Source organism: Pleurodeles waltl, chromosome 8 (assembly GCF_031143425.1).
Source record: "Pleurodeles waltl isolate 20211129_DDA chromosome 8, aPleWal1.hap1.20221129, whole genome shotgun sequence".
In the NCBI taxonomy this organism is placed as follows: Eukaryota; Metazoa; Chordata; class Amphibia; order Caudata; family Salamandridae; genus Pleurodeles; species Pleurodeles waltl.
This window is the reverse complement of record NC_090447.1, coordinates 1,283,727,321-1,283,746,344: the sequence shown is the minus strand read 5'-3', so window position 1 is coordinate 1,283,746,344 and position 19,024 is coordinate 1,283,727,321. Positions and strand designations below refer to the sequence as shown.

The window sequence follows — 19,024 nt, the reverse complement described above, 5'->3', positions numbered from 1 at the left end:
AGACCCGAATGGCCAGGGTGCTCCCAACACACAGTCACAATAAGAACCTCCCCACATCTGCAGGCCAGCTAAATCTAAATTAGCTCTCCTTGGGCCGGGTGCCTATAAGTGCAACAAAGGCCTCGCTGTTGCACTCTGACATGGCCTCGAGCAAAAATAAAAGAGACACCACACTCAGATACATGCTAAAAAATGCTGTAAAGACGGCAGACAACTCCTCGAGGTTTCACGAGGAACAGGGAACAGTTCAGACTTGGCAACAACCAACACAGAAAGAAACTGAGGCCCTCCCACTCATTCCTTCATGGAAGGCCTCTTCAACAGACTCTGAGATGACATATCCGCCCTGAGGGAAGTAGTCGCGAAAGAGATCATGGAGAAGAAGCACAACTATCAAGTTGGGACATCAGGTCTCTACATTCAAAGGGTCTGGGGATGCTAGACGGGAGGAGATAGAGACTCTACACCAAGAGATGATCTTAGTCGAGAACAGAAGTTCGACCTCCAACGACACCTGGAAAACCTTGAAAACAGATCGAAAGATCCAACATTAGAATTCATAAAGTGCCAAGAGATGCAGAGAAAGGGATAGAACAAATAAGAAGGGCCTGCCCGGTAGGGTAGCCCCAGACATCCAAAAATGTGTGCACTATTACAGGCAGGAGGAGATCTTGGCAGTGACACAAGAGACATGTGTGATGAAGCCTAAATGGACCATGCTAAGCTGCGGCTCTACCAGGACTTATCCACTGTCAGCCTGTAGAAACTGCATCGCCTCCGTCAGACGCTTAATTACCTGAGGGGGAAGGGCATAAAATAAAAATAACACCATCCGTTCAGACTTACGTTTACATTGGAGGGTACGTCCGACAAAATTTGCTCCCAGGAGGAGGCAAGATTCATCATGGAGTTCGAGGAGGGCCAAGAAGGAGAATAAGTACACTCACCTCCCAGGGGTGGCAAATCAAGAAGACTGACCAAAGCAAGTTTAAAGAAAAGAACCGTGTAACCTACAGTGGAGGCGATCCGGAGGGAAGAAGTGATGTCATTAGCAAACTTCACATGAATGCAGATGACCGTGAGTGATGAACCGTTCATCTGCTAGAGACACCTGAGGAGGATGTAGGTTTGAGAGTGACAGATATGAGGAACCAAGGGGCTGTCTAGGGATGGGTGGGGGCACTCTCCAGGATTATACAGTTAAAGGATGGCGCAGAGCAGGACAACAAGTTGACTTTTTGGAATGAAAGATGTGGCCAAGGCCATTTGCCAGTTTTAGTTTTTCCCAGTTGGGGGTAGTTGTAACTGGTTATTTCCACTCATTAACATTCAACCGAAGAGCATTCCTAGTTCTGTTTTTCTTAGACATGAAGAAGCTATGCCCATCACATCCCACGATGCCTTCGGCCCTCAGTCGCTCATAGCTTCAGACTTCCAGTACGATACAGAGCCACCTTTAATCAGAACATATGCTTAAAAGAGAGTGCCTGAGTGTCAAAACACCAGTAAAGAAACTTGCCCTAATTAATATGCTGAAGGCCATGGATTGCAACATTTGTCTGCTCCAGGAGACACAGCTCCTCAAACAGAATTAGATTCAACTCCGCTCAAAATGTTTTCCCTGACAGTATCGTTCTTTAGGCTCTATTACAACAGAAGAAATGGCTCTGTTATTAGCTGCCACCTTCAGAGGGGAAAGTATCATCCATGCATGTCGAGAAAAGGAGGAGAGAGCTAGCTCTCGGTTGGACTTCAATGGATATATGCTGACCATTGCCCCAATAATTACACCCAATGAGAGGCAAGTAAGGTTGGTCGGAGACGCAACAGTAGAAGTATCAGTTTCCCCTGGTAGGGACATCGTGTGCTGCTAGACAGATTATCACTGCTCTGAGGGGCACAGAGGCCTTGCCAGAACAGCAAATGTAGTAAGATACTGGAGCTGCTGGGCATTGAAAAACACTCCACAGCACTTGACCTCTCATTGGAGGCCCATTTCAAGGAAACCTGAGCAATCTGCATATTATTTTAGCACAGAAATATAAGAAGCTATCATGTCCTAGATTTCTCAAGATTATTACAGACAAATGGGGCATATTCAAAGATTGGGACTCTGACAGCGATTCAACAAAAAAGGCTGACCGAACCACTTAGGAGATGCAACGGACAGGGATGGGGCACAAATGAACTCTAAGACAAGCTAAGTAAGCGTAGCACACCTCTACATAAATACGTCTGCAAGGCAGGAAATGTTGGACTTGGGAGAAAGGTGCAGGGGTTATCAATAGGTTGATGGCTTTTACCAGTTGTTTCCCCAACAGCCTTCAGCTATAGGTGGGTGTATATTTTCCAAACTACAAGAATTCAATAAAAATACTTGAGCCATAACATTTTCAGTACTACACTTCGTCATGCTTTTAAGCATCGGTAAATACTGTATAGACAAGAAAGTTGCCATCCTCTTCAACTACATGCCACTTTACTTTAGGGTGGTTGGCCACTTTCTGGATAAACTGTGAGATATGCCATAGTATCATCTGGGGAAAGGCATTTACAGGATAGTGCTCTAAAACAGTGTTGTCCACTGGCATTATAATCTCTCCAAGGATCATGCACTACTCCATTCTGGCATGGGCCCTATCGGAGCGGACAGGTTTACACACATCCATTTCTCCCAGTGGGCCAGTTATTTGGACTACGGCATCTCTCCAAGTTAGCCATCCTTCAGGCCCTTTCCTCTCTTGGGTGCTAACAACTCAATGGAAACTGTATCAATATCATTATAAAAAGAGTGGCCCTTTGCAATCACCGGGCCTAGTTAATTACCTCCTCTTACAAAACACAAGTCCACTGGCCTCAGGACCCAGCTTAACCCTTATGTGAGCTTCATATTATGAGGGCCAAATTATTTACCACTAGAGTTCATGGTGTGCCTGCCAAATTCATATAAAGTCCTGTGGTGCATAATTGCAAGTACAGGTCCTTAACAGTGCCCTGATAAGGTATTCTGAATTGCTTATGGGACAACATATATTAACACCTTGAAGAAGTCTCCCTACTGTATCACTAAAAAATCCTACTGTGTTAGGAGCCACTTTAGGAAAATTCACTTCTCCGCTTAATGATTTGGTTGCCCCATTTCAGTCCCAATTACAAGCATGGACATCTTTATGAAACATGAACTCATGGGCAACAAGCTATTTTAAGCTATTAAGTCATTTTCAGATTGTATTGTGGGAATTACCTATGGTTTTACGAATCTTGGTTGTACAGAATTTTCTTTTGCTCAGTAAATGTACATTTTTTAGAAACAGCTTTCGTTGAGCTACGTGGTATGCATAAATGATGAATACATGTCATTATAATAGTTAAATCCATAGTCTGATGCTAATAGGTTTTACAATTCACCTTAATTAATTTTTCGCAATTGTCCTCCTTCAGAGTAACTTTCTTTTTTTCGGGCATAATCTCCCCAAGAGTTACACATATGTCCAGGTGTTGAAAGCTCTGAATATGGGCCCAGCAGGTCACAAGCAGGGGCGGCCTGCAGGTCATAAATATGGTGGGGCATATTGGCATCTAACTCACTATATCTGTGGCTCATCCCGGAGTCCACTGGGCAGGAATGGAAGGACTTCCTTCCTGCTCAGTGGAATGGGATTCCAACCAATCCTGGAGCTGCTCTTGTGCTATTTTCAGAATGAGAGCAGCTCAAGGATTGGTTGGCGCATTTTGAGGCTGGGAGCCTGTAACAGCAATCCCTGGGCTGTTTCACAACCCGGGGATTTTTGGGTCTACAGTGTGCATGTCGGGCTGGCCATAGCCAGCAAGCCAGCCCCGCCCCCTGCCCACAGCTCGAGGGCAAAATAGAACAATATTAATTATGCCATTTTATTTATTTGTTTGCCTGCTGCACTTGCAGCAGGCCGGGCGACGCTCCTCTGTTCTTTAGAACGAACCGCCCCTGGCCATAAGGCCTCCCTTTGCTAAAAATAAACATAGAGACAGAATTCAACATTATTTTCTCAGAGATCTGCTCCTCAGACATCTGCACTCTCTTTCTCCCTGGTGTTGGCTGTGATGCGTGAGGGTACTCTTGAGGGGGTGGTTGAGCAACAATCTTCCCTATGGAAGAGTGTATGAATAACTTGCGTTGCCTAACAGCAGGCACCTCTGGGAGTGCAATGGTGGTTTGCTTGACTCAAGCTCAGTATCAAGATTTTTTTTGATCGACAGACATTGGACTTTGGCTTCTTGACTGGCTTTGGACTCAAATACAATTTAGATGATGGCTTGTCAGAGACTTGGGGCAAGCCAGCTTCAACTGGTGCAGAGGCTTGGAACCCTTGGCCAAAGGCTATCCTGAAGCCAAGGGGGTCTTTTTGGGGTCAAGAGGTCTCAGAGACAGGAGCCAAACCTGAAAGATCAGCACCTTTTGTTGCTAGTCTCGGGGTCAAGCTCAAGGCTTTGTACTTCTTTAGTTGGTGAGCCTGATTGCCCCCCTCCTTACTCATTGGCTCCCTCAATCTCTTAGGGCTAAAGATATCTGGTATGTTAGTGGGGTCTCAGTGCTACCTGCTGTGATAGGCCCTGCACTGAGCACAGTATTTTTTGCATATTTCATTATAAAAAATCTGCCATGTAGAGTATGTTGACCCCTTGTGTTACTGAGGAGAGACAGAGGTTGCAGAACCAGTGTGAACCCACCACAGGTATTTCATATTACACCTTAGGGGCATCTGTTGGAAATAACCCTCTCTACTGGGTCATCCCCAAACGTTTTGCCTTCCTCCTCCTACCTCTGCTGGATTTTTGTATGTTGGTGTTAGGACTCTGTGCACTTTACCTGTGGCAGACAGTTCTAAAGTGCTTGTGCTCTCTCCCTAAAACACGATTTGATTGGCATATTTAATTTACATGCGTGCCCCTTGCAGAGTGGTAGAGCATATACCCAGGGCCTGTAAATTAAATGCTACCAGTGAGCCTACAGCACTTATATTGTGCCACCCACTTAAGTGGCACTTTAAAACATGTCCCAGACCTGCCATTGCAGCCTGAAGGCAGTGTCCCACTGCCATGTCTACTTGGCATTTAAAACCCCTTGCTAAGCCTTAAACTCCCCTTAGTCACCCCTAGGGTAGGCCCTACGTAGCCCATAGGGCAGAGTGCTGTGTAATTAAAAGGTAGGACATGTACTTTTTAGTTTTATATGTCCTATTAGTGAAAAACTCTCAAATTAATGTTTCACTACTGTGAGGCCTACCTCTCCCATGGGATAACATTGGGGATTCCTTATTGGATTTAATACGTTGTAATTCTAAACCAGAGGTCATAGGTATGTCATGTTTGGTGTCCAAGAACTTGTAATGGTAAATCCACTAATGGTAAGAGAGGGAGCGGGGTGTAGTTCAGCACAGCCCAACTTGCTCCTGAATAGGCTGGGCTGTGCCACAACACAATGGGCTTAACAACCCTGTTTTGTGAGTGCATTCAGCTAGGAGCCAGGGAAGGGGAGGCAGGAAACTCCTGGAACTTCAAATAACCCTTCTGGAAATGTCTCCCAACTTCTAGGAGCAGGGCACCAGGATATAAAAATAGGGCTCTCTAACCCACTCTTCACTGCACTACTGGACCTACAGACAAACTCTAAGGTCTGCCTGCCGCTGTGCACTCCACCAGACTTGCTGCTGTATCTGGAAAGGCCTGCCTTGCTGCCTGGAGTCTGCCTTGAACCTTCAGAAGCCAGCCCTGCATGGAGCCCTGCATCTTCACCTGCACTCAGGACTCCAGAAGTGACTCCAAGGGCTAGTTTAGCTGGCTTCCTGTTCAGAGCCACGTGGACATAACAGGCTCCCACCATCTTGAACCCGCACCTGGATCTATCCTGATTTGTCAACCTCCTAGAGGTCTCCCTCCACTCCTGGACCCTTAGTTGTGGTGCTAATGGTGCCCAGGTGGCCATTTGCTAAAACTGAAGACTTGCTATTTTGAACCTTAAACATCAAAAATTCATAACTCCGGTTCTACTAATTGAATATTAATGGTTTTGGTATCAAGTGGTTTATTAACATTTTCTCTATTCTAAATTGATTTTTTTTTTTAAAGACAAACAATTTGCAAACATCCAACACTAGATGGCAGGCTTATGAAGAAAATGATTATCTACAACATGGGTACTCGCAAACATTTTCCCAGGGGCCAAAAAGTTTGGTCTGTGACGTGCCTGGAGGCCGCATTGATGCCAGGGTAGTGGCGGTCAGGTGGGGAGGCTAGGGGGATTGATGGCAAGGTAGGTGTAGTGGAAGCAAAGGATATACATCTAGTGGCTGAAATAAACAATAGGAAACCAGAAAACCTGGAATTAATCCTGGCTTACCCACTTTTCCAAAGTGTGTGATCCTAGGCAATTGTTTAGTGTCACTTTCCCTCCTTTTTCTGCATTATCACATTTAAGATGACCTCGAAATACATGATTCATGTATGATAGGAACCCAGGCCACCCATAAAGTGCACATACCAAGTGACTCGCCTCTTTAATTTACTATTGGTGGTGTTCTCAGGGTAAGGGAAATAATTAATGTTTCCAAATTTGTTTCCAAATGTATGTTTGAAAACTATAACTTTTAAGTGAATACATCTCAATGCACTGATAAAATAAATTGTACTAAGACGAAAAGGTTCTGCATGTTAACTAAATACACTTTTTTTATTTTGAAGCGACTGTCTTAGTTTTACACTTATGCTGCAAGATGTCTTTAAAAATGAAGGCGTTTCTAAAGTTAAGTGCAAGAGTCCCTAGTTATACCCTTTCTTTAACACCAATTCAGTTTGAAATAAATGATAAATAAATGATTTATTGTGTGTATTTAATATTTGTTAGTGCGGAGTCAAGCAAACAGCTGCCCAGTGCTCCTGTGCCCAAGGGGCCGCATGTAAGGGTCAGAGGGGCTGCATGAGGCCCGCGGGCTGTACTTTGAGTATCCCTGATCTACAACAACACATGCTACAAAAATGCTTTCACCTCAGGAAGGGTACAATGCAAGTTCCAGAGCTTCATGGATCATAAGCAGGGGATTCAAACAAGACTAAGACAGATTCCTAAAAATCAGCCTTCCAATACAGATGAAGGAATGAAGTTCTCACCAGTGAACTTTTCTTTCAAATCAATGTACTAAACATACCTTCACCTGCAATGAGAAAAGTAGCAATAATGCATGGGGGCAGGGACTTATTAGGCCTACGCTTTCTTGAACCATCAGCGTATGATGCTGGGGCAGGGCTGGGAATGATGTTAAACCTTTGACACGGCCAAGATTCCATGCTACAGAAGAAATGCTTTCTCCTATGAATGAAAATTGCAGTGAAAGAACAGAGGATGATTAGGACTGTTTGACTGGGAGGTCAAGATTAAAGAAGAAGCTTTATTTTCCTGAAGAGAGTCTTCTGCATTCTGGGGCTACAAAAACCTTACATCTCAATCATCCAAGGATGGAGTAATTAAACTCTTATGATGCAAAACCAGAGTTAGCACCAACAAATACTAATAAAAACAATCACAGCTGAGCTGAAACACCTCGCGGTGGTAATGCAATCCCTGGCCACAAATCTCAGATACCCTCTAATAGTTTTCCCCTGAGAAAAAGGTAATTAGGGAGGCTGAGGAGAAGCTGGAGCCCTTGCTGAGCAGGCCTGGTGCTGAAGGCCCAAGACTGGGAGTACAGAAGGGAAATCCATACATCGTGCCTGTACTAAGAGGAGAATTTACCTCCAGGTAAACATAGGCCATCTTACTGACACCCTCAATGGGGAAATCTGTGCCAAAATGAGGCATCCGAGGCTGAGACAATTGAAATCCATGTTGGTATAAAAGGAGGCGAAACCTGTAAACTCTGGCGATAGTCATCTGTACAAAACAATATAAGAGGGGCGTAATTCACATGAGAACACTGAGGAAGAAGGCTGCACGCTAAGAACACAGTATCCTTTTGACAGCGTTTTGAGAATCAAAATTCATGAGCAACGCAGTTAAAACAGTGAAGACCTGCAGTGATGACAGCTTAGATGTGGGAATTCCGAAATGAGAAGGTAAAATAGTGCAAACGGGATTTAGCATATTTAGAATCACTTTCCTAAAGATGTAAAACATTGATGATGGTCAAACATCTGGTGAAATCAGTCCTGAATGAGACTTAAACTGCCAGGCACCTGTGTTTTCATCTTGCAAGATGAAATAGAAAAAAATTAAACAAGTGAGGCAAACTTCAGAAATAGATATGGATGAAATGTGCCATAGCTAGACATGGTTAGATTAATTAAACGACTGAAATGCAAAATCGTTCATTAGTTGATCTGATTCAAACATTCTGTTGAAACCAGCATGTTGTCTCAGCTTCTTCTTTAATATGCAGAGTTCTGAACAAAGACACATTGTACTTACTATTTTGATCATATTTTCCTCTGGTGAATAACTGAGAAAGATAAGTTCCCATTTGACTCAATTAGGGTGCAACATAGACAGAAAATGTAGGCAGCTGCCCAGACTCTTGAACTCCCTCATCTTTTCCTTAGACTTTCCTGCAATCAATTATTCTTATTGGAATGTCCCATCATCCAGCATGTCTGTTTTACTTCCAACAACTGCTTGAGCTCATTCAACCTCAATTTAGCGAGCATGCCTGGTACCCTCCATAGAGTGAGTGAATCTGCCTAGCCACAAGAGGTTTCAAACATTTCTTCTCATCCCTTGTTTGGCTGACATGGAAATTGCAAAATAGGAATAAAGTGAAAGGCACGTGTCTCTAGATATGCCAGGACTTCTCTAATCGTTTTTTGGCATATACTTTCTCAAGTTAGAATGAACTCCAACATTCAGAAGGCAGGGAGGCTGAGAAGCAGGTTTTAGACTTTATCACAATAAGCTAATTTGAGAAAAGGGAGCTGTTAAGCCTGTGCTTTTTTTCTGCATGAGATTGTAGAATGATAGAGAGGGTCAAAACCATGGCAGATTCTAGATTAAGTGAACAGACGGGATATTAATCAATGTGTTTCAGGGCACCAAACCCTAATTGTTACTTGCTCTTTGACTGCTGATGGATTAGCAAGCAGTGTGGCCTGGCTTACGTACGGTCTTAGTACCAATCACAGCAGAGGAAAGTAAATACTATGTTTAGAGAACCAAGCCTCATTGTATTGGGCACTCCAGTTTGAAGGCAGATGAAGATACACCTCTTTTTAAAGTTATCAGTGTTGTAACAGCATCATCATAAACAAGTGGCACCAAAGATGGAAGAAGGCTCTTGCAAAAGCAAGAAGCTGCCTACAAATTACATGACACTGTGTGCCAAGGGATCAGTGAAAGGACATTGACAGTAGCCTAACTGCCCAATGAGGTGACCTCTCGGGCTATAGTTTACCCTATTTTAGTTTTGGAAACCCATGGACTCACAGCTAGCCACCAAATGTACCACTACAATTCCATCAGGGATGAATACGTCTGTTAGTACTGATAGTTTTTAAAATTAGTTAAAAGAGGCTTATGTCACCAGCTTAAACTTGAAAAAAATAGTGAGCTGAATAACCAGAAGAAGTTCCTAGAACATGGGACGCGTCATTGCAGCTAGTACAGATTGCATGTGCTGGCCGTGATAGCTGCACCTACGTACTTTCACCTACATCATCGGATCAGTGGCCCTCGAGTGAATAGAAACCCATGAAATAGTATCTAGACTCTTATCTGTAGCTGCTTCAGAGTGAACTTTGAGAAGTTGCAGCTATAAAGGAGGTAAAATCATGGTTGGTAAAAGTGCATGAATCACAAGCAGATTTGCAAGATAGATGTAAAAAAAATTAGAACACAAGGGGCGTCCCTGATGAGTAAGCCCCTACAAGACTAACGTTTGCTATTCTTATATCAGATTTGATTCCTATCTGGTCAGCAGAAAAAGAACTGGCAAGTCCGAGACCATATGGTGCCCAAGAAGGAAGCAGCCTGACCTGTAAAAGGCCACTGATGACCAAGCAGCAGCCTCCCTCTGTTTTACTTAATCACCATCCATGAAGCAGTGTCTGCCCTGGGAAGGGGGTGTACGCCATACCTAAGTTGCTTAAAGCAGAGATTCAGGTGCAAACATAGTGGCCTAGATTTAAATTCACTTCATTGAAGAACAACTTCTTCGAAATTTGTAAGGCCTCTTTTCTATTGTCATCACTGACTCAACGCAGTTGCATTCATGTATAACTAAATACATACATTGAATCATTTTTTGTTATATTCAGACCCTCCTATCTGAGGCTCAGGCATTTAAAATGCGCCCATAATATATGCATGTGTTGCCTAGAATCAGAAGGAATAGTATTAATTTATATGAAAAAAATAACGCAGCAACAGAATCACACTGAGCTCAATTCTAGATTTGTACCTTTAGCTGTACAGGAAGATCTTTCAAATATGTAATCTCACACTATAAAGGATTTTTTTCGTGGTAGAGGCAGAAGACAGTATTTCAAGTTAGGTTTCATGCATGATGGGGGGAAAATCTGATACTACTTTATTAAAACCATTTTGCTGGCATGGTTGATAATGAAAATGTCACTTACCCAGTGTACATCTGTTCGTGGCATCAGTCGCTGAAGATTCACATGTTGTGCATAGCCCGCCATCTGGTGTTGGGTCGGAGTGTTACAAGTTGTTTTTCTTCGAAGAAGTCTTTCGAGTCACGGGACCGAGGGACTCCTCCTCTTTGTCTCCATTGCGCATGGGCGTCGACTCCATCTTCGATTGTTTTCCCCGCAGAGGGTGAGGTAGGAGTTGTTTGTTAGTAATAGTGCCCTGCAATGGAGTGAATAAGTATGTACCTATCTAAGATTTAATATATTTACAAATGTACAAAGTTGAAGCTAACTTCCAAACGGCTACAGGCTCCCGGGGAGGTGGGTGGGCACATGTGAATCTTCAGCGACTGATGCCACGAACAGATGTACACTGGGTAAGTGACATTTTCAGTTCGATGGCATCTGTCGCTGTAGATACACATGTTGTGCATAGACTAGTAAGCAGTTATCTCCCCAAAAGCGGTGGCTCAGCCTGTAGGAGTGGAAGTAGTCTGAAATAAGGTTCTTAGTACGGCTTGACCTACTGTGGCTTGTTGTGCTGATAGCACGTCTACACAGTAGTGCTTGGTAAATGTGTGAGGCGTAGACCATGTGGCTGCCTTACATATTTCGTGCATTGGAATATTCCCTAGGAAGGCCATGGTAGCGCCTTTCTTTCTGGTTGAGTGTGCCCTTGGTGTAATGGGCAGTTGTCTTTTTGCTTTAAGGTAGCAGATTTGGATGCATTTAACTATCCATCTGGCTATACCTTGTTTCAATATTGGGTTTCCTGCGTGAGGTTTTTGAAATGCAATAAACAGTTGTTTAGTTTTTCTGATGTTTTTAGTTCTGTCGATGTAGTACATTAGTGCTCTTTTGACATCTAATGTATGTAGTGCCCTTTCAGCTATGGAATCTGGCTGTGGGAAGAACACTGGTAGCTCTACCGTTTGATTTAGGTGGAACGGTGAAATAACCTTTGGCAAAAATTTAGGATTGGTCCTTAGGACTACTTTATTTTTGTGTAGTTGGATAAAAGGTTCTTGTATTGTAAACGCCTGAATTTCACTTACTCTTCTTAGAGATGTGATGGCGATGAGAAATGCAACTTTCCATGTTAGGAATTGTATTTCGCAAGAGTGCATAGGTTCAAAGGGTGGACCCATGAGTGTTGTTAAGACGATGTTGAGGTTCCATGAAGGAACGGGTGGTGTCCTTGGTGGTATAATTCTTTTGAGGCCTTCCATAAACGCTTTAATGACAGGTATCCTAAATAGTGAAGTTGAATGGGTAATCTGCAGGTATGCAGATATTGCTGCTAGGTGTATTTTAATGGAAGAGAAGGCCAGGTTCGATTTTTGTAAGTGTAGTAAGTAACCCACTACATCTTTTGGAGATGCGTGTAATGGTTGAATTTGATTATGATGGCAGTAGCAAACAAACCTTTTCCATTTGCTTGCATAGCAGTGTCTAGTGGATGGTCTTCTGGCTTGCTTTATGACTTCCATACATTCTTGTGTGAGGTTTAAGTGTCCGAATTCTAGGATTTCAGGAGCCAGATTGCTAGATTCAGCGATGCTGGGTTTGGATGCCTGATCTGTTGTTTTTGTTGTGTTAACAGATCTGGCCTGTTGGGCAACTTGACGTGGGGTACTACTGATAGGTCTAGCAGTGTTGTGTACCATGGTTGCCTTGCCCACGTTGGTGCTATCAGTATGAGTTCGAGTTTGTTTTGACTCAATTTGTTTACTAGATATGGAAGGAGAGGGAGAGGGGGAAAAGCATACGCAAATATCCCTGACCAGTTCATCCATAGGGCATTGCCTTGAGACTGCCTGTGTGGGTATCTGGATGTGAAGTTTTGGCATTTTGCGTTCTCTTTTGTTGCAAATAAGTCTATTTGAGGTGTTCCCCAACGTTTGAAGTAAGTGTTTAGAATTTGGGAGTGAATTTCCCACTCGTGGACCTGTTGGTGATCTCGAGAGAGATTGTCTGCAAGTTGATTCTGGATCCCTGGAATAAACTGTGCTATTAGGCGAATGTGGTTGTGAATTGCTCATCGCCATATTTTTTGTGCCAGAAGGCACAGCTGTGTCGAGTGTGTCCCCCCGTTTGTTTAGATAATACATTGTTGTCATGTTGTCCGTTTTGACAAGAATGTATTTGTGAGTTATGATTGGTTGAAAAGCTTTTAATGCTTGGAAAACTGCCAGTAGTTCGAGGTGATTTATATGCAGCTTTCTTTGATGTACGTCCCATTGTCCTTGTATGCTGTGTTGATTGAGGTGTGCTCCCCACCCTGTCATGGAAGCATCTGTTGTTATCACGTATTGTGGCACTGGGTCTTGGAAAGGCCGCCCTTTGTTTAAATTTATATTGTTCCACCATAGAAGCGAGAGGTATGTTAGGCGGTCTATCAACACCAGATCTAGAAGCTGACCCTGTGCTTGTGACCATTGTGATGCTAGGCACTGTTGTAAGGGCCGCATGTGCAACCTTGCGTGTGGGACAATGGCTATGCATGAGGACATCATGCCTAGGAGTTGTAATATGCTCTTCGCCTGTATTCTTTGTGTTGGATACATGCGTTGTATAACCTTTTGGAAATTTTGAACCCTTTGTGGACTTGGAGTGGCTATTCCCTTTGTTGTATCTATTGTCGCTCCTAGGTATTGTTGTACCTTGCACGGCAGAATGTGTGATTTCGCATAGTTGATGGTGAAACCGAGTTTGTAGAGGGTTTGTATGACCTGATCTGTGTGGTGTGAGCACCTTGTCAGTGAGTCGGTCTTGATTAGCCAGTCGTCTAGATACGGGAATACGTGTATTTGCTGCCTTCTGATGTGTGCAGCCACTACTGCTAGGCACTTTGTGAAGACTCTTGGTGCAGTTGTTAAACCGAAGGGCAATACTTTGAATTGGTAATGTATTCCTTTGAATACGAACCTTAGGTATTTCCTGTGCGACGGATGTATTGGTATGTGGAAATACGCGTCTTTGAGATCTAAGGTTGTCATGTAATCTTGTTGCTTTAGCAATGGTAACACTTCTTGTAGCGTGACCATGTGAAAGTGTTCTGATTTGATTTATGTGTTTAGTGTTCTGAGGTCTAGGATTGGTCTCAGTGTTTTGTCCTTCTTTGGTATTAGAAAGTACAGTGAGTAAACCCCTGTATTTGTTTGTGTATCTGGTACCAGTTCTATTGCGTTCTTTTGCAGTAATGCTTGAACTTCTATTTCTAGAAGGTCCGAATGTTGTTTTGATATATTTTGTGCCTTTGGTGGTATGTTTGGAGGGATTTATAGAAATTCTATGCAATAACCATGTTGGATAATTGCTAAGACCCAAGTGTCTGTTGTTATGTTCTCCCACTCTTGGTAATACTGACTTATTCTTCCCCCCACTGGTGTTGTGTGGAGGGGATGAGTGACGTGAGTCACTGTTTGTTTGTAGGTGTTTTGGGGCCTTGAAATTTTCCCCTGCTTCTAGGGAATTGTCCCCCTCTGTATTGGCCCCGAAAGCCTCCCCTTTGGTACTGTCCCTGGTAGGTGGACGGTGTTGACTGTGAGGTACTGGGTTGTGTGGATTGACCCCGAAACCCCCCTCTAAAGGTTGTCTTGCGGAAGGTGTTGAAAGTGCCTCTGCTCTGCGGGGACTAGAGCGCGCCCATGGCTTTTGCAGTATCAGTGTCCTTTTTTTAACTTCTCAATTGCCGTGTCCACTTCAGGTCTGAACAATTGTTGCTCATTGAATGGCATATTGAGCACCGCCTGCTGTATCTCTGTTTTAAAACCAGATGTTCGTAGCCACGCGTGCCTTCGGATGGTTACTGCCGTGTTAACCGTTCTTGCTGCTGTGTCCGCTGCGTCCATAGAGGAGCGTATCTGGTTATTGGAGATGTTTTGGCCCTCCTCAACCACTTGTTTCGCCCTCTTTTGTAGTTCTGTGGGTAGATGCTCAATGAGGTGTTGCATCTCATCCCAGTGGGCTCTGTCATATCGCGCTAGGAGCGCTTGAGAGTTTGCGATGCGCCACTGGTTTGCAGCCTGTACTGCGACCCTTTTACCGGCTGCATCGAACTTTCGGCTCTCCTTATCTGGGGGTGGTGCATCGCCCGATGTGTGGGAGTTTGCTCTCTTGCGAGCCGCCCCTACCACAACCAAATCTGGTGGTAGTTGTGAGGTGATGAAAGCTGGGTCTGTGGGAGGTGCTTTATATTTTTTTTCCACCCTCGGTGTTATTGCCCTACTTTTGACAGGCTCTTTGAATATGTCCTTTGCGTGCCTTAGCATTCCTGGGAGCATAGGCAGGCTTTGGTAGGTGCTATGTGTGGAAGAGAGGGTGTTGAAGAGGAAGTCATCTTCGACAGGCTCCGAGTGTAGAGACACGCTGTGGAACTCTGCTGCTCTAGCCACCACTTGTGAATATGCTGTGCTGTCTTCTGGTGGTGAGGGCTTTGTAGGATACGCCTCGGGACTGTTGTCCGACACTGGGGCGTCGTATAAGTCCCAAGCATCTTGGTCCTGGTCACCTTGGCTTAAGGTGGTGTGAGCCGGTGAATGTGAAGGAGTCTGTGCTGGTGAAATGGGAGCCACAGGTGGAGGAGAGGGTGGCGGAGTTACCTTCTTCACCAGTTTTGTTTGTGGTGTTTGTTCTTGTTGGAACTCCAGTCTCCTCTTCCTCCTAATAGGGGGAAGGGTGCTTATTTTCCCTGTTCCACTCTGTATAAAAATCCTTTTTTGAGTGTGGTCCACCTCAGTGGATTGTAATTCCTCTTCGAATCTATGCTTTCGCATCTGAGAGGACAGTGATTGTTCCTCTGAATAGGAACCGGTAGTTGGCTCGGTTGCGGGTCGTTTTGGCACCGAAACCATGTCCACGCTCTTTTTCGGCTCCGAGGCGACTTTCCTCTTTTTCGGAGTCGGCCCCTCTCGGCGTCGATCCTCCTCGGTGCCGCTGTCTCTGCGTCGAGCAGCTTCGGCTCCGCTATCTCGGCGTCGATCTTTGCCGGCAGCACTATCTCGGTCCCGAGATGGCTGGGTGCCTGTGTCTCGACCCGAGTCGGACGATCTCGGCACTATTTCGGCCTTCTTCGGTGCCGATGGTCGGTCACCGAGTTTATGGGTTGAGCCATGGCCTGACGGCAGTGGCGTCCCCTGGGCCTTGTTAGTTTTCTTATGTGCTATCTTCGACGTCTTACTCACTGTTTCATGGTCGTCGAATTCGTCCGAGTCCAATTCATGGATCGAGAAGGCTTCTACTTCTTCTTGTTCCTCGAAATCTCGGTGTCCTGTCGGCGTGGACGCCATTTGCAGTCTTCTGGCTCAGCGGTCACGGAGCGTTTTTCGGGACCGGAACGCACGGCAGGCCTCACAAGTTTCTTCCCTGTGCTCGGGCGACAGGCACAGGTTACAGACCGAATGTTGGTCTGAAGATGGGTATTTGTTGTGGCATTTAGGACAGAAACGGAACGGGGTCTGTTCCATCAGCGTCGATGTCACACGCGGTCGGGCCGACCAGGCCCCGACGGGGGATCGAAAACTACCCTGAAGGGCAACGGAGATGTTATCGTATCGATGCGATGTCGATGCTATCTAACCCGATCCCGAACGCAACAATACCGACGTAATTTTCCGATTTTGAGCTAACTTTCCGTTCCGAAACCCGGAGCGAAAGGAACATGTCCGAACCCGACGGCGGAAAGAAAACAATCGAAGATGGAGTCGACGCCCATGGGCAATGGAGACAAAGAGGAGGAGTCCCTCGGTCCCGTGACTCGAAAGACTTCTTCGAAGAAAAACAACTTGTAACACTCCGACCCAACACCATATGGCGGGCTATGCACAACATGTGTATCTACAGCGACAGATGCCATCGAACCATAGTATTAACACTGCCTAGGTGAATTTGGATAAGGTGCCTTGATTCCACATTGTTGTGTTTATATTTTACTATGCATGCTCTGCAAGTGTGCCCAGCCTGAGGCTTCCCAAGCATTCGCACTGAACTACTGCTGCACAATCCATCAAGATAGACGCAACACAACATTTGCAGTCCCACCCATTGCACCTACTGTCAACCAAATGGCAGTACTCAGACAGAATTAATAAGCAGCCCCTTGCAAACAAAGGATTCTTGGAATTTCTAAAGGTAGCCTGTCTCCATCATCCTCACTGCAACGTCTGGGTCTCCACCACCCAGCCACAGGAATGCAGGCAATACACTTCTACTGTCTAGAAAGCTGCCCCATACCCCCCTCTTGTGCCTTGTTAAGCCAGGAGCAACCAAAAATGGAGTACGGTGTCAGTACTCAAACTCAAACATGCAGAAAGTCCTACTTCAACAGACCTACATGCACACTGCACAAGCACTTCACAAACACTCAGGATGTCATCACAACGTTCTGGGTTTTTAATATCACAGCAGAACTTCGCACAAGAGAGTCCAGTACGCCACACACTCAGTCACACGGATGAAAAGGCCTAGTCAACTACATGTGATCATAAAACATGATAGGTTTCGACTGGGGCCCTCTGCAATAAACCTAAAACAAGGACAGGAGCCACTATCCAATCTGAGTGAGAACAGCTCCTGGACCTCGCCTTGTCAGGAGCAGGACTAGGCCTTTGCGCACATGCCAGATTAGCGTGATCCTAGCTGCACAGTGACAGTAAGAAAGTTTGCCTGTTTCTAGTATGTATCAAAATAGCTAACATAACACTATCTCACATACAAACAATGGTTTGTTTTTTTGGGGGGCGTGGCTTACAGCTGAACATGGCGGCCGCCTTCTGAAAGAGCTCTGGCGCCCCGCAATGCCAGCCCAAGACATCCGTTCTGAATGTGGCTAGTCCAAACCCCATAGAGGTCTCCCAAATAAAGGGCAGAGTGCCGTGCTCCCTTTGAGGGCCCTGACTAGCCCTAATGCATTGCTGGAGCTGGCGAGGGAGACTACCAGGCCTGTGGACGCGGCTTTAGGCCAGAGCGAGGGAGCTGCACACGCCGATCGACCAGGCATTGCGACCCGGGGGAGCATTAGGCTGAGTGGAGCTTGTCCAAGGATCACAGACGATGGAGGAACATAACATGCCACCTCCAGGGCCCCCTTACAGCAGTGCTTCAGGGATTTGGCGTGGCGGTAACGACCACACCTCACCACAGGTGAGGCATGACAGTGCCACCTGCCGAGATTCATGCCAGCAGCACGTTTACTGAAAGCTGCAGAGAGATACATGGTCCCGGCATGCAGCTCCACCGGCAGGGCCCACGACTGAACATGCCTCCTGACTTTCATTAAATGAGTCTGGACTCGATCTGAAAACGCACTCCGCACGTCCGCGGTGGGGACACGGGCCCAGGGGCCGACTGGCAACAACGGAGGCAGCACCAGCACAGACACACACAACGGGGCACACTCGCACTACAGATATCCACTATCACCAGTGATTAAGGCCCTGCACAGGCTTTCTTTGCCACAAACGTCGACATCAGGCAACGAAATATCAGGTACCAGGGAAAAGGCCTATTGAAAGATGGGGCAGAGAGGAGGTGGTCCATCGGCCTTCTCTGGTTCTGCCATCTTGGTTTGTAGAGTATCGTGCTACTCCAGGTAAAGGGCTACCATGCCTTGTCAGGGGTAGTAAGCACTATATAAATTGAGTTACCATAAAATACAATGCACTGCCATACGTACCTGGCCTGGAAAGCTGCAGGAGAGAGTTGTAAATATCATGGCAATCCCTCTCTCTGGGAACAACAAAATGAAGCACTCGGAAGTTCTTGTACTGAATCACCAGAGGGCACCCAGTTGTGGTCAGAGGGAGCTTCTCCACTGCAGCGATGTGATGATGCAAGATCTGTGGGATAGAGACAACACGTTGAAGGAACAAACCATTCCGGATGTCAGCTTCACAAACTGATCAAGGCATGCGCACTGGGCAGATCTTGGAACAGTTTTGTAGAGTCAGGAACAACAACTTCTACTAATATTTTGCCTTAGATCAAAGATTTTGTGCACAAACACATCGTAGGTAAGTCCAAGTTTACATTTTAATAGATTAATGCAAAAGCAAACACAAAACACCCTGCCTGCCTAATACCTTAGAGGAGGGAAATTCTACTACTAAGATACCCCCATTACTTTAGGAATAAACGCCATGGGACTGGTTTGTCATTTTTTGAGTTTTTTCTATTGTATGATCAAACTCCTGGGGACACCAGCATTCAATAGCACATTGTATTTGCGAGAAAATGTGTAAATCACATGACGAAGTATCATACAGCAGGCCTCGATAATACCCAGTGATTGAGAAAAACAATTTTTTTAAAAATCAGGTGATGCAAGTCATTTGTGCACGTTCTCTAAGGCAGTGAAATTTAAGGTCTCTCTTGAATGTGAAAATAAATCGAAAGAGTTTTTGATGTGTGTCGACAG

General features: G+C 45.2%; 1 protein-coding gene across 3 annotated transcripts in view; it reads right to left on the bottom strand.

Moving 5' to 3' along the window:
• Positions 1-19,024, bottom strand: part of MTMR6 (myotubularin related protein 6) — a 256,696-nt gene that overhangs the window by 153,639 nt on the left and 84,033 nt on the right. For all 3 annotated transcript variants that reach the window (XM_069202235.1, XM_069202237.1, XM_069202236.1), the window contains exon 3: positions 18,284-18,446. Coding sequence is in view for 2 of the 3 variants with exons in the window: in XM_069202237.1 (XP_069058338.1) it covers positions 18,284-18,446 (163 nt within the window). In the remaining variant the exon portion in view is untranslated. The remainder of the gene's footprint in view (positions 1-18,283; positions 18,447-19,024) is intronic.